We start from the raw sequence: 15,371 nt of genomic DNA on the forward strand, positions 1-15,371 counted from the left end.
TCTATTACCTCATTAGGGTAGGCTCTGTATGAATGCTTGGATCGGGCAGCCTTCCCGTCCCATCAGGCAAGGGAGGCCGGCAATTATTTTACGCCCTGCGATAAGCCATACGCGGCATAGAGAATCATCCGGCACGGGTATCGAAAAAGCTTAATGTTGGCGAACGGTTTGTAGATCAGGAGGCCTTGCAGCCTGCAGGACCGCACGCGCGCCTAGACGGGTACTCTCATGCTAGATTGTGGGAGGAAGCTTGCAGAGACGGCGCCACTTATGCAGGCTTCGTGAGGCCAGGCGTCTCCTTAGCCGTCGCAGCCATGCACGCAATGTGGAAATATCGATGGTGGTTTTCCCTGGATGTTCATCTTCCACGACAATGGTCATATTAGACGGCCTTCCCCACACGATTTAGACAACTTGTAGGGCCAAACGAACGGCTCGGATTCGGATGGCTAACAAGGTCCATTCCATTTGAACATGTCAGGAGCTAATATGATCGGAAATAGTACTCCGTAATCAGCTTGCCAAACTTCACTTGTAAGAATGGGGATTAGGAGACTGGACCATTTGCCAAGTGCTCTGACCACCAGCCAATTAGTGACACGGTGAAAGAGTCTGATTATGACAAGCCCTCGGAACAGACTCCCGAAGCCACCTAAAAGCACGTTTTCGTCTCCAGCGCCAATTCGTTCGGGAGATTTCAGTCGAAATTGAGTCAGAGACTGGAAGTACCAATGATTGTAAGGTAAATAGGTGGCTAAGTAACATATGGGGTCCGAGGTCTATCGGTCAATGAGGCAGACTGGTTCTGACGGTTTACAGCCGGGTCATTCTTTGGAAGATTGTCTCTCTCCTTGGAAAGGCTATGAATCGGCCCGATGAGAAGTAATGGATTGATGTCACGAAAACAAGTAATCAGGAACAGTTTCGGGAGCTTTATAAAACGAGAGTCGTATGTCCCAGAAAGGAAATTGTATCCAAACTGACCATCACCAAAGTGTAACATCCAGTCCTACTCAGCGCTGCCGCCCAGACCTCAGACCTTCCCCATTCCGGTGACGCGAGATTTTTGACGTTATCTGCCCAACGAGTCGTGTCAACTGAACCAAAAACCCTGGAGCTTTCCGAGCTCGACCTTTCCGATCTTGCAACCGTTCTGACAGGTCGGTACCGAACGGCTCTCGGACGTTCCGAAATCCAAACTTGGCCTTGCCCCAAGTTCTTGGATGGTGCCCTCTTCCCATCATCTTACCTTTGTGATCTTATTTTCTCTGTCAAAGACTTACCTCTTATTTTCTCTGTCAAAGGCTTGCCAGAGCCACGATGATGGGTCAGAGGGAACCAAAATCGAGTTGATTGCATCCAGTCTCACACAAGACTGGCGAGCCAATCTCTAGAAAGTGGCTCTAGGGTTTGAATTATCGCATTCGCACAGCAGCTGAGCCGCAATATCTGGACCCGAAACAGGTTCACTGATAGGGTGTTTCTGGCGCCACAGACAGGCACGGAAGTGTCCCAGGAGACACTTCTACGCGCCATCTGACACAGCCTCCGAGTCGTGTTGTCTGACGTATGGAGGTTGATAAGCGGGTGAACTGCAGGACCAATCGAAAAAGCTCTGTCGGAGCCAGGACCTGACTTACACGTAGGTCTCAACTGGTCAAGGCCCCGCCAGTCGGGAACTGGGCAGAAATATTCTCGACCCCAGTTCTGGACCTCCAGACACAAACGTTGACGAGTGAAAAAAGTGACTGGATGACGGGAGTTTCTCCCCGGAAGTTCAGGGGATGAAGTGCTCTGCAACAAGGGGCAACTTTGTCGACTAGTTCCAACTTTGGGGCGTGCATGGATGTGTGCGAGGACGTAAGAATCAAGCAGCCACCAGTCGCAACACAACTTGACAGAAAACGGCGCACTAACAGCTCGTTTCCCGGGACCCATACCACGTACTTGAGCGCAATAGGGTAGCAAGCCTGAGGTCGATTTGGCCCATTATAGCGGGCCAGTAGCCCCGTCAGCCTGTCAGAAGGTGTACTGGTTGCTTTTCTCGACCTGGTCATCGGGCTAACGTTCCACATCTTGGATATTAGTCGAGGCAACACCGATTTGCTTCCTATGCCGATAGCTTTAGCATATTTCTATTGTTCGAAAGAAAACCCATGTTTTGCAGAGTTGCATCACTGGTCCATACACGTAAGCTTGGCTGGAAACGGCACGGAGTTGGTCATTGTTAGTTGAAGTCTTACGTGAGTCTCTACCTGTTGCGATTTGAAGGAATAAAGACACAAAGCTAGAGCTTAGGGGACTTTTGAGTTCCGACCACGCGCGCCAGCATGCGAACTCAGTGAACCTTATCCCTGTGTTCAATATAGTTGAAGTTAGTGAGGGGTTTCAAGACTCTGAGTTTTCCGAACAGTCTTCCCGCGTGTTTGATCCAAACCAGGCTTTTCTCTTGAAGCGCGATCCAATCAACTCCCACCTACACTCTCTCGTTCCAGAACTTTGTTCTTGTTCCCCGCAAATGCAACCAGCTAAAAGCTTCAGCTGTGCCAGTTCTAGGGCTCTAATTTCACGCTCATCCTTGAATCCAAGATTGTTCGTTTACCTCTTCAATGGTCCAAGAAAACTCTTCCTCTTTTGTTATTTACTTGCAACTATCGTGAAGTTCTCTTTCCACCGTCCCACCATCAAAGCCTTCGCCGACGATAACCGGCGGGCAACTCTATCACATCACCCGGCACAGCACCGCGCACTAATTACTCTCCACTAACAGTTCCACAGAGACCCATTCTGTTATCCGCATGCATTCATACTCCCTCATCTGGCGGGGTCTTACATCAACCATCGGGCGCTTGGTCTAGGGGTATGATTTTCGCTTCGCATCTACATCTAAACTCCTCGTGAGCTTCAGATGCGCTTTCTGTGAAAGGTCGTGGGTTCAATTCCCACAGTGTCCAATCATTTTGACTCATATGACAATGAGGCATTTCTTTTGCCGCTGAATTGAGTTCTGGCGGGGAATTGAAGCCTTCTTGTGTGTGTGGCACTTACTTAAATAGAACTGTGGGTGTCTAGATAGTATCTAGCATGCAAGTAGGCAAGAATCGAGCCGCATCATCAATCGGATTCCCGGCGCCATTTTGGCATCATCAGTTCCTTCAGCATGAAGTTGTGGGGAGAATCTGACCATGAGCCTCAGTCGCTCAAATTTCGTACAAGTAAGGTAGGGAGACGATGGCCGTGTTGATCAACTAACAGCTATGGATTCTAGGGTAAGTCATCATGTTCTCTTGGTATCCTTCCTCCATCTGACACAGGCAGAACACCTATGATAGATAGCCTAGTTGCCTATGTTGGCTACTGAATATTGGGTGAAGGTATTCCCGACGTGCCCAGATCGTTTACGCACATGTGGGGAATGTAGTCTTCAGAACAGGGGCTTCGCCGTTGCTTCTTGTCTTTCGTAGGCTTCGATATCACCATAGCCTGGTAGACGGCGTCGGGCTCAGGCTCTGAAAGGCATTCCACGCCGGGACCACCAATTCCCGCAGCTGGCCGGCTCGCACCAAGTTCTCCGCCAGTCTTTCCGGTAACCTCATCGTCAACTTCGGATGGTGCTGGCGCGCGGGTTGTACGGCCACTACTTGCTGGACTCTGGAATACAGAACTGATCTTTCGTGTGATTTGCTGCATGAAACCTGGCTCCGCTTTGCGAGTCTCTTGTACTAGACGATCTGCGAAATGGGCAGATCGCCGCCTGCCATTTTTGGGCGATGAGTCTGGGACCTTCTTCTCAGGGCGTGCGTGCAGGTCAAGTAGAGCCTCGGAGCCTCGGCGAGAGGGCTTGGTTTTCGTAGTCGCAGAATCATCCGAGGTGGAAACTACAACATCAATCGTGCTATGGTCAGGATCTTTCTTGGCTATTTGTTCGCTGATGGGTGCGATGCTGCCAAGTCTGGCGTCAATTCCCAAATGATACATGTTGACCTTGCCTTTGTCTTCATGTTCCAAAGTGACGAGGCTGGCAGGGGTGCTCAGCCACTCATCCGTGCAGTGTCGCTGTGGCAGGCTAGGGAAAGAAGTAATCGAGGAAGCTCCATCATCGACGCTGAATTCTTTGACGTTTTCCTTTTGAAGATTGAAGTTGTTTACAAATTCAGAACCGAGCGAGAAGTTGTGGAAGTCAGGGGCTTCTGATGCAGCATCGGAATCAGAAGTCCGACTGAGTCCCTCAATGTTGCTAGACACATTGAACATGGAAGAGTTAGTCTGGGACGCGGCAGATACCGGTGGGTCGGGTTCATCAGAATCCGGTTTTTGATCAACTCGATCTTCCTGTTGATCGGCGAGCCATCGTATATCGGTAATGCTGTCGCGTGAGACGATTGTGGTAATAGGCGGGGGCCGAGCTACACTTCTCGGCCGTACTTGACCATCAGTGGCGCTTCGGGTGAAGAATGAGGCCTCAGGCTCACTGATGGTGGTCGCTGGATCAGCTGCCCGAGCAGGCTGCAGCTCAATGGCGGTTTTGAGGCAGCTCGGCTTCCTGGCCAGTCTTGTTTGGACCAGCGCGTCAGTCGCTTGCTGGTTGTGGGCAGCATCCTCCAAGGTGGTAATGTGCTTGCACATTTCCTTGAAAACAATCTCCACAAAATCTTGTACCTCATCATCGGTGAGTAGATATTGGCAAGAGGCTTGGTTGCATGTCGTTTCTTCCTCGGGGCCGGTTGAAGAGATGTCCCGCGTCTTTCGTTGACCGGCAAGACGATTCCGTACCTTTCCCATGATTTGCTGCATCAAGACATTGGATTTTCCCCAAATGCTGTAACCAGACCGTCTTGGGGTGTCGGACAGATGCTCGGACCGGGATGAGTGTCGGCTATGACGAACATAGACGGAGCTGTGACTACCTGAAAGGTCGCGTCGGCCTCGCATCGGCCTTGTCGTGGTGCCATGTTGAATCTTGGTGTTCCCAGCCCGACCTAGATCATGGTTCGAGCTCTTTGATGGCAAGTCCTGGCGAGAGCTCTCGCCGGCAAGACATTTGTTTCCTATCATAACGTTGATTAGGAACAATTCGACACGGTTTCTCAACAAAGCATGCCTTGACCTAGGATACCTGACAGATTCCCTTTGGTGATGGCCTCTGCAGCGGCCGGGGATAGACAGTGGCTATGGACCTGAACCCCAGTCTGGTCCATGCTCATGCATCTTGATGGTCGTCGGAGTACGGGGCTGGCTTGAGGAGCCCATGTCATGCTTTCGACATCTCCATTGCTGAGCAAGCTACAGTCTAGGGTAGTGGGCGGGCCCGGGGGTACGATGGATGAACGTCGGCCTAGATCGGGGTTCCTCTGTGTGGTGGTCGGGTAGATGACGGTGCCATTGTGGCACGAGGGAACGAAGACGCCGGGTAGCTGGGTTACAGCTGGAGGTCGATTGATGGATAGGCTGTGTTCTCGGGTTGACGGCGCGGTGCGGAACTCCTCATCGTCAAAGTCTGAATGTCCGTCCATTTTAGAATCGGTGGAAGGCTAGCAAGACGAAGTAAAATTACACAACAAGTATACGATGGTACGGAGGATCAATAAGAAAAAAAAAAGGACAAGTAGTTGCCTGTAGAGGGCATCAAAGCAACGCAGCCGGCTGTCATCGGTCTGCAGACGGGAGCTGTTTGATAGGATTGTAGTCGTGGATGATGTTGCGGAGATGTCAATGAGGGCGTGTTGAGAGACGGTTATGGTACAAGAAGGACAAAATAGGTGCTCGGCAAAGGTTGGAGGACAGAGCGGCTCATCGCGACTTCCTCCTGGAGACAACATGTCCCTGGCGCCAAATTGGAAGGAGCTACACGAGTATCACTGTAACCCCGGCTACCCGTAGAGCATTACAAGGCTCCTTAGCATCTCATTTTCAAGGATCTAGGACGCAGGTAGAGTATTTGTTCCTTTGAATGAGTATCAGTGAAACTCTCATGCAAGTCGACTATGAAATCTAAAAAAGAGTTCACCACCGGTGTGGCTACATCTCTTGGTGCTCATGCTGGGATTCGAACTCCGGTACTTAGCGCGCTAAGCGTGTCGTTGAGTTGGCTGGTTGGCGATTTTATTGTTGACCATCAACAACTCCACCACCTTGCCAGTTTGACCTGACCCTCGACCTAGAGGACGCTTGCTGGCTGGTGATCGGAATGGACTTGGATGCACCTATATACCTTGCTCAGTGAGTCGGCGAAGAACACATCACGAGAATGGGAATGTGATGAGATGAGATGAACAGGAGTGAGATGACATAAGCAGGCAGAAGTGGGGTCGCGGTCGAAAATTAGCTGGACCAATTGAAATCCCTGCGCAACACAAAGGGTTTTCGAGGGGATCGGCAAAATCCTCTAGCAAAGGAGCTTACTTTTTTTTTTTTAAAGTCTGTCAAGCTCTCCCGCTGCCATTCATTCTTTTTGACGGGCAACGACGCTCCATCAGCGTCAAAAGTCTGCTCCTTTACTCTTCCCTCTCCCTGCGGTACGGTAATATTTAATGATGCCCCCGAGTGCTGCTCCGACTGCTTCTGATCCCGCTGGGCCTTCCGACACCAGCAGCGCCTACACGAGGTTGCACATTGCTCCTTTCGACCAGGACCTCTTGAAAGTCGTTATCCCGGCTGCAATCCTGCCAAACGCCCGTAACATCTCCTTCCACACAATCGAAACCTTCCCCGAAAAGCGCTACGGCTTCGTCGACGTGCCTGAGGCCGACGCTGAAAAGATCAAGAAGAGATTGAACGGCGCTGTGCTGAAGGGCTCCAAGATGCGCATCGATAAGGCCCGCCCCGCCGAGGACTACATGCCCGTGGCCGAGAGCGAAGAGACTGGCAAGAAGCGAAAGAAGTCGTCCAAGGAAAAGGAGGAGAGAAAGAGGCAGAAGCGCGACGAAAACGTTCTGGAGGGCGTTGAGCTTCGCGATCGCAAGGTCAAGCGGGGTTGGACCGTCCCCGAGGAGGCCAAGATAAGGGAGAAGAAGAGCAAAAAGGAAAAGGGAGAGAAGAAGGACAAGAAGGACAAGACAAAGAAGCGGGAGGAGCGCTCAAAGTACACGGACAGGGAAGAGTGTCTGCTCAAGACGAAGCTGCCCTCCAAGCAGCTCCCAGCGGCTGCCGACCCCGAGGACGAGGGCGATCGCAAAAAACGCAGGAAGAAGGCCAAGGAGGTAGTCATCCACGAGTTCGAGAAGACGACAAAGTTCCCCACGTTCCTCAAAGCCGCCAAACCTGCGCCGACCGAGAACCTCACAACCGAGTTTGTCGAAGGGAAAGGATGGGTTGATACCCAAGGGAACGTGATCGAATCGGCAAAGACTAGAAGAACGGCCACGGCACCTGTCCCCGAATCCAAGGCCCCCAAGCCACCGAAAAAGGCCAAGGCTCCCACGCCGCCGCCCGTAGATGACGATACTACGAGCAGCAGCGGCAGCTCGTCCGACGATGATACTTCTTCGGACGAGAGCTCAGATGAGGAGGCAGAGCCAGCCAAGGTCACGGAAAAGGTCAAGGCCACAGCAAGTGTCAAGGCGGCACCGGTAACACCTGCAAAGCAAACGCCAAAGGTGCAGGCTGCAGATGATGAAGACACCAGCAGCGATTCATCGTCATCGTCCGATGACGATAGTTCCGATTCCGACGAAATAGTAGTCGAAACTACAAAGACTTCTGTCCCTGCCAACTTCGACAGTCCGCTGTCCGCGATCAAAGCCGCCGATGCATCGCGACCCAGATCCGCCGCTTCTAATGCCAGTCTCACTATCAAGATCCCGCCATCGACTCCGGCTCAAGTCCACCCCTTGGAGGCTCTCTACAAGCGGCCTAAGCAAGACGGCAACGAAGCTGCCGAGCCCCCCAAAGAAGCCGAGCCCTTCAGCTTCTTCGGCGGTGGCGGTGACGATATCGAGGAAGACCAAGACGTCGCAGCGACCAGCCAAATGCCCATGACCCCATTCACTGCGCAAGACGTCGAGTGGCGCAACGTTAGAAGCGCTGCACCCACGCCCGACACAGCGCACCCGAACCATACGAAGCCGTTTTGGGCTATCGGCCAAGAGGGGGAAGAGGAAGAGGACGACGACGAGGAGACACGGGAGGAAATCGAGGCGACTTTTAACGCGGAGCGAAACGCCGACCCGGAGGGCAATAGCGGCCCCGGAGGCGACTTTCAAAAGTGGTTCTGGGAGAACCGCAGAGACCTCAACCAGTCATGGATGAAGCGCCGGAAATCGGCTGCCAAGGAGAGGCGGCATCGCGACAACAAGTCGCGCGCTTCCAAGGCTGTATAGAGAGCATTATTGGGACGGCAAATACACTGCGCAGCATCTATAGAATCACAACGTCTTGACTTTTCCTTCGCTGGCCGCCACTTACAGCTGATATGTCCATAATTCGTTGACTGAGAACCGAGCACAAGATAGGCCAACTCAGACAAACAACACAACGGCCATCCCTCTCTAAAGTGGAATCTCTCCTTACTGCTGCGAACAGAGCTCGAAATTTGCTCTTTATCTGCTATCATCCGGCCACATATGGCTTCTGCCCCTCCCCTGCTCACAGTTGGGGTAAGATAGGCAAGATAAGACAACCCCGGCTTCCCCCGCCTCCCGTTGGGAGAGATTCAGGGATTTTGGGAATAGCTGGGAAGGGGTATCATAAAGCTCCGTCCGAATACATGTAAACATCTTGGCGCCCGGGAAAGATCCGTGAGTTGACCAAGCTGTTTGGATCTCTTGGCCTCTCGACAACTCTCCTTTCAGCGAGGCACAGGGGCGCATTATATCAACCAAAGTTCAAGATCCGGTGTTCGGGTAATTCGCCGGCAAGGGGGAACATCAACGTCGGCCCTGGCCCCGCCTTGTCCCTCTCCCGCCTTATCATCCCGCATCTCAAGTTCTTGACAACCCCCGCTGCCTATCAACACCTATCCCGCTCCCAGTAGTCAGCTCGTCGGCAAAGATGTGATGCGGATTCACGGCGCCCTCGATGGAACGTCAAGAACATCATCCCTGTCTTGTCTCGCTCCCCCCAGCGTCGAGTATCATTACCCGACGCGACGGTAATGTTTTCGCCTCCAACTTCTTCGCCGTTGGAGATGTCTCTCCCCTCATTGGTGTCTTATCTCTGCTCCCCAGATGTCGTTAGTCAAACGTCCAGTATATTTCGTTGAGACGTCAAAGATGCAATTGGGCAAAGTCGCATACATCTTGAAGACCCACGCTGCCCATCGTCCGATGCAGAATCACAGGGCCCTCGTGCATCAATCACCGAGCCACTTTCCGTGTTGGTCGCCGTATTACGGTAGTTCCCACCAGGATTAGCCACGCGGTCGGCTATTTTGCGCTCAATGGAAGCGATCGACCTTCTAGATCTCTGTCTCCCTACTTCGCTCTACCCTCTCCGCGGGAATCCTTATCTCGACTCTTCAACTGATGGTGGTCGAGGAGGGGGGTTACGTTGCACTTCGGCAGTCGATATTGACAGCCGATATCTGTATCTGCGCACACGAAATAGCACAGTAGCATTGATGCTCATATAACATCCCTCCAGACGGCCAGTTAGCTATGGCCAGTTCCCTTGCTGGTAGTAGGCAAGCCAATGTGAAAGAAGCCTTGTTACTCTCGTTGAGATCCCCTCGTGAACTCTATCCTTCCCTCCTCTTTCCCCGCCCCGAGGTTCCCCCCGTGAGCTGTCGGAAATATGGCCTCTCAAGACATTGAGGCTCCCGCCGTGGATGAGAAGAAGATCGCTATCGTCTCGGACAAGGACCAATCCGACACCACCAGCGAGCGCAATGGCGAGACCGACCTTGGTAAGATCACGCCTTTCTATCTATCACGCAACGGAGCTGGATCTTATTGCCTCGAGAAGCGTTTCATACTGACGAGCATCAACACAGTCGCAGTGGAAGGCCGGTACACAAAGGAGGAATACCACAAACTCAAGAGAAAGGTCGACAAGTACCTCCTTCCCCTTATGTGGATATGCTACGGCATCCAGCAAACCGACAAGACGGCGCTCGGCACACAAGCCATCCTCGGTCTTCGTCAAGACACAGGACTCAAGGGTCAGGAATACAGCTGGCTCACAACAATCTTCTGTACGTCTCATCACTTCACATCTCCTCCTCAACAACCCCTCCCCGGCTACCAAGCTGTCCCCGGAAGAGAAATACGACTAACAGATTGACTGTCCAGACATCACATACATGTGCTTCGAATTCCCAAGCAACATCGTCCTCCAGCGCTACAAGATGGGCCGCACCCTTTCTGTCTACATGATCTGCTGGGGCATCATCGTGCTCTGCATCGGCTTCGCCCAGAACTTTACGCACCTCATCGTCCTCCGCGCGCTGCAGGGCGCGTTCGAGTGCTGTATCTCGCCCGGCTTCATGTTGCTGGTCGGCACGTGGTACAAGACGCGCGAGCACGCTTCGCGATCCCTCGTCTTCCAGAGCGCGAATGCCGGGTTTGGAGTGATTGCCTCGCTCATCATGTACGCCATTGGCGCGTCGACGCAGCATAAGGAGGGGGCTCAGCCGTGGCGGTATATCTCATTTGTGAGTTGCTTCAAGGACTACCAATTGACCAATCGCGACTAGGGATCATGTTGCTAATGAGCATCGTAGTTCTTGGGTAGCTTGACGACTGCCATCGGATGCCTTTGCCTCTTCCTCCTTGGCACGCCGTCCGAGGTGCGGTGGTTGACGCAAGCCGAAAAGGATATGGCGAGCGCGCGTATCATCTCCAACAATACCGGCCACGACCGCACTGCCATCAAGGGGTGGAAGTGGAAGCAGGTCGGCGAATGCTGCCGCGACCCCATATTCTGGTTTGCCGGCATCAACGCCTTCCTCAGCTCCGTCCCCAACGGTGGTCTCACCACCTTTGGCAGTATTATCATGACTTCCTTTGGCTTCAGTATGGATTCCCATAAACTATCCTCATTCAACCTTCTCCATCGCACGAAAATCCATACTAACATACCTCCTTCTCTCCCAGACAACCTCCAAACCATCCTCATCGAAATTCCCCGCTCCGTAATGTCCGTCATAATCTTCATCTGCGTCGGCCTCCTCACCAGCAAAAAAGCCAACCTCCGCCTCTGGATCATGGCCACCTCCGTCCTGCCCCCCTTTGCAGGCTTCCTCGGCATGTCCCTCCTCCCCAACGACCCGGCGATCAAGTGGACCAAATGGGGCTGCTACTTCATCACCGTGCCCTTTGTCCTCGGCCTTTTCCTCGCCTGGACCCTGATCCCGAGTAACATTGCCGGCCGCACCAAGCGCACTATGACGTCGAGCTTCACCTTCGTCGGGTACTGTGTGGGCAACATGGTCGGAAGTCAGATCTTCAAGGCGGCGGATGCGCCGAAGTACACGCCGGGCACGATTGGGTGCGCCATTTGCTTTGGGATCCAGTTTATGCTTATTCTGACTTGGCGGTTCGTGTTGGTGAGGAGGAATAAGCAGAGAGATGCTGCTATGGCTGTTGATGGGTTGACTGTGGAGGAGCGGGCGAAGAGGGGTAAGGAGCTTGGGGAGCAGGATTACACTGATTTCGAGAATCCTTACGTGAGTATTCCTAGTCTCCATCACTCTGACTTCTTGACTAACATGAAAACTCCAGTTCCGTTACACACTCTAGGCCTTCTTCGGCTGGATTACATTTCGATGGAAGTTGGCATAGAGACGAGAACAAAGCGACATATTGAGAGCAAGTAGAGTACCGGTAACGAAGGGTATAGTACGAATTCCACCACAGAATACCAACGAAGACATGATTAGACGTTCACCATCATTACATCCTTGCACAATCCTCTCGAGTGATATTAAGAAGACACTTCCTGCCACACTCCTGACACCACTGTCTGTTGACAATCGCAAACGCCAACCCAGCATCCAACTATCCATCACAGTTCCCCTCAACAAACAATAACCTACTCCTCATGAGGCAATCCCTCCGAATTCTCATCATGATACAAATCGGGACACCTCGCCCCCTTCTTCTGGAAAACCCACCTCTTGATCCACCAAGGCAACACAGTCTTGACCTGGTACGAAGCATGCGTCCGCTCCGGCACGCTAAAGACGTAATCAAGCTCCTCGAGTGACTTTTGCTTCGTCTCGGGAACGAACAGGAAAATGAGCCCGAGAGCGACGAGGTTGAGGCCCGCGTAGAAGCAGAACACGCCGGTGGACGTCATGGCGATGAGCATGCGCGGCAAAGTGAGGGAGAGCACGGACGCCCAAAAGTTGTTGGTCGCCACGGCCCAGGACATGCCGATTTCGCGGTGGGAGAGGGGGAAGACTTCGGCGGAGTACATGAAGGGGACGGGACCCTCGCCTGGGAGGGATTGTCAGTCAAAGAAGTCTGGTGATGGTGAGACTTGGGGTCACATACCTGGGGAGTAGAAGGCGGCGAAGAGGTAGACGAATGTTGCTACTGCGGCGATTCTGGCGGTGCTGTCATTGATGAGGTAGCAGAGTCCAGCGGCTGTGATACCATGTTAGCACTCCCTTCCAACGGTTCGTTAGTACAAAGACATGACGTACTGAGTAGAGTCCAAAACATGTTCGGGAATGTGAACAGCAGGAGAGTTCTTCGACCAAACGTATCAATCGTCCATACAGCAGGCCAGGCAAAGGTGAAGTTGATCAAGCCGAATCCAAAACTGGCCCAGAGAGCGGTGTAGTCGCTGATACCGCTCTGCTTGAAGATGGTCGCGCTGTAAAACGAGATGATGTTGACTGAAACAGCGTGTTAGTCAATACGCCTTGTGAAAAAAGGCTTTTTTTGGACGACACTTACTTCCACACATCTGCTGCGCAATCATGACAATACCAGAAGCCCATGTCGCCCGTCTAATCCGAGCAATCGTAAACAGCTCAACGAAGCGTGTAAACATGTTGCTCGTGACCTTGAGTCCGGCCTCCTTGACCATAGTCTCTTCATACTCCAAGAGCGAATGGATGTAGTACAGATCCCTTGCAGCCTGAAGCTCCGTATTGCGCAAGCGCTTGAGAGAACCCCACGCCTTGAGATGTCTTCCCTTCTTTAGGTACCATCGGGGAGACTCAGGACAGAAGTACGTTCCGATGACGAGCGGAACGGCTGGGATGAAGGCAGATCCAAATTGGAGGCGCCAAGCAATCTCACCCGTCTTACCAACGATGAGGTTGGCGCATGTGCCAAGGAAGATACCTTGCGAGAATTAGCGTTTCTGGGACGGTGGTACGCCAAGAAAACACCAAGAAATCTTGTCTCTGGCAGATCTCTTGGTGTTTCTTGGGAGGAAGTGAGAGGCTCACCGAACGCAGTCCAGACCTGCCAAGACATTACCAAGCCGCCACGGATAAGAGTGGGGGAGTTCTCGGCGGAGAAGACGGGAACTGTAACTTCTTTCAAGCCCATGCCGATGCCAAGCAACATTCTGGACAATGTGCTGTCAGTATCACGATGTCACGGTTTGGGCTGTGTTGGGGCGTCTTCCTTACCTGCACGCCAAGAGCTGGCCCCAAGTCTGAGATAAAGCCATCCCAAAAGGCGCGAGGAGAGAAAAGATGGCCGCGATAAAGATTACACCGCGACGACCGAGGAGGTCATTGAGAGGATCCGAAATCCAGCCAGCGCTATTCGCCATCAATCAGTATGTCTCCCTTAAACGAGTGGCCCAACGAGGGTACTAAAAGTAAGCTACTCACAATAGACAAATCGTGATGTAGGGCATAGAATTCACGAGGCCGATAATCCAACTATTCTTCGCGCAATCGCCCTCGTTGGCGACTGGCCCGCAGGCCGAACCCGCCGTGTCAGGGATGCCGAGCGCAGTGGGAAACGACAAATTGGCGCCATTGGACCCAGTCTGGTGCAGCACCGTTAGCAAGACTAAGCTCCCGGGAGATCATGCGGAATCTGCGGGGAAGCCGAGCGGGAAGAGGTGGATAATAAGAGGGGAAGACGAGGGACATGATGAGGGGGGAGGATTCCCGAAGGAACATGAAGCGTCCGCTTACCTGATCCCATCCCTGAATAGCCGCCGCAATAGAATTGAGAATGATAGTGTAGTACAGAGCCCAGGGGTGCTTCCACCGATGCGTCACCTCCTGGCGCAGCGCTTCCCTCTCGGCTTCGTTGAGCTCCTCGATGGACTCGAAGAGCGCCGGGTTCTGCGCTACGAGGGCGCCCTTCTTCAAGAGCGGTAGAATGTCTTCGGGTAGGCCGTGACCTTGCTGGTAGGTTGTCACCTGCTCGAGGAGCTGTGCTTTAGGGACGCCCTTGAGGGGATTCTTGATCTCGCCCTCGAGGTTCTGGGTGAGTGCTGCGATTGACTTTTTGCGTTCGTCGTGGTGTTCGACGCCGTCTTTGTGGATCCTGTGGGGAGGGGGTTGTGTAAGTTGCGTTCCGGAGGAACTTCCCGCTGCAATGAAGGGTGTGGATGGTTTGGATCGTGTGTTACGTACGGTGAGTCCGTCTCGATCCTCTTCTCTGGTTCCGACATGATGAATATGGTTCACGATGAAAAACTTCTGTACAAGGCTGCAATGAAGCTGTGCGCTTGAGAAAGTGGCTGCTGTGAGTGACGCAGTTGCACCGTGCCGCTAGATAGCTTCAGGCCGTCCGAAGGGAGGGGGGTTCAGATTAAATATCCAGAATTACCCGAACAACGTCTGAGGGGCCGTCCCTGTCATCTGAATCACCCTGTCTCATCAACAACATGTACTTGTAAGTAGCGGGTGAGCACGTAGCCGGGGTGTTGGTTGGGCTGGGGATGAGCAAGGAGGCATACTTTTGGAAGGGAGGGTGATGGACGGGCATGGTCGTATGAGTTGTACATCATTGCAACATCTCACATTGCATCCGGGCCACCGAGGCAGACCAGTGAAGCAGAATCATTGAAACAAAGGCTGGTCAACAAGGCCACCAGGTGAACCGGCGACGCCTCTAATCTGCGGGAAGTGAGATGCGAGCGCCCCGAATTGGCCTAACGCTACTAGAACTCCCTTCGATTCTATGCGGGGTCACAACAGGCGTGACAGGCTATTTCATGCAGCTTACGCTGTAAAAAGCTGCAATGGCCTGTCTGTCTGGCCATTGAGGGGGTGGTTCACCTTGCTCTCGTTGGTCGCGTGGCACTCGAGAAGAGGATTCTCCTCCTCCTACCACGGGAAAAGCTTAGAGAAGCTTGGTCTGCGACAAAGTACCGTGATGTCAATTGAGCAAAAATGTTTGGGAAGCTCTCTTCGGCCAATCATGTGTCGATCCCATCACATTCTGCGAGGGATGGTGGGAGTGGGATGACGATTGCTACCACGTTGGGACTTTGAGTAAACGTATGTGGCG

General features: G+C 52.9%; 4 protein-coding genes and 1 non-coding gene across 5 annotated transcripts; 3 read left to right on the plus strand and 2 right to left on the minus strand.

Annotated features, from left to right (window-relative positions):
* The first annotated feature begins 2,843 nt into the window (after positions 1–2,843).
* Positions 2,844–2,954, plus strand: BDP55DRAFT_t177. Its single transcript has one exon. It is a non-coding gene; the product is annotated as a tRNA-Ala (tRNA).
* A 268-nt stretch (positions 2,955–3,222) lies between these two features.
* BDP55DRAFT_664411 (uncharacterized protein) lies at positions 3,223–4,366 on the minus strand. The gene has a single exon (XM_060574942.1). It carries the CDS (start codon positions 4,252–4,254, stop codon positions 3,355–3,357), a length of 900 nt encoding a protein of 299 aa, XP_060429516.1. The 5' UTR covers positions 4,255–4,366; the 3' UTR covers positions 3,223–3,354.
* A 2,050-nt stretch (positions 4,367–6,416) lies between these two features.
* Positions 6,417–8,632, plus strand: BDP55DRAFT_156291 (uncharacterized protein). The gene has a single exon (XM_060565638.1). It carries the CDS (start codon positions 6,531–6,533, stop codon positions 8,316–8,318), a length of 1,788 nt encoding a protein of 595 aa, XP_060429517.1. The 5' UTR covers positions 6,417–6,530; the 3' UTR covers positions 8,319–8,632.
* A 1,097-nt stretch (positions 8,633–9,729) lies between these two features.
* BDP55DRAFT_728812 (major facilitator superfamily transporter) lies at positions 9,730–11,675 on the plus strand (the record flags this gene model as incomplete). Its single annotated transcript, XM_060579488.1, has 6 exons — positions 9,730–9,841; positions 9,929–10,129; positions 10,227–10,588; positions 10,658–10,949; positions 11,031–11,602; positions 11,658–11,675. 6 exons carry the CDS (start codon positions 9,730–9,732, stop codon positions 11,673–11,675), a joined length of 1,557 nt encoding a protein of 518 aa, XP_060429518.1.
* A 292-nt stretch (positions 11,676–11,967) lies between these two features.
* BDP55DRAFT_694023 (uncharacterized protein) lies at positions 11,968–14,529 on the minus strand (the record flags this gene model as incomplete). Its single annotated transcript, XM_060577292.1, has 9 exons — positions 11,968–12,374; positions 12,432–12,524; positions 12,584–12,778; positions 12,840–13,232; positions 13,340–13,461; positions 13,526–13,660; positions 13,733–13,893; positions 14,045–14,402; positions 14,492–14,529. The coding sequence occupies 9 exons, from the start codon at positions 14,527–14,529 to the stop codon at positions 11,968–11,970; spliced, it is 1,902 nt and encodes a 633-aa protein (XP_060429519.1).
* Between the last annotated feature and the right edge of the window lie 842 nt (positions 14,530–15,371).

The sequence above is a fragment of the Colletotrichum godetiae genome (assembly GCF_030913485.1).
Source record: "Colletotrichum godetiae strain CBS 193.32 chromosome Unknown BDP55scaffold_21, whole genome shotgun sequence".
NCBI classification, from domain to species: Eukaryota; Fungi; Ascomycota; class Sordariomycetes; order Glomerellales; family Glomerellaceae; genus Colletotrichum; species Colletotrichum godetiae.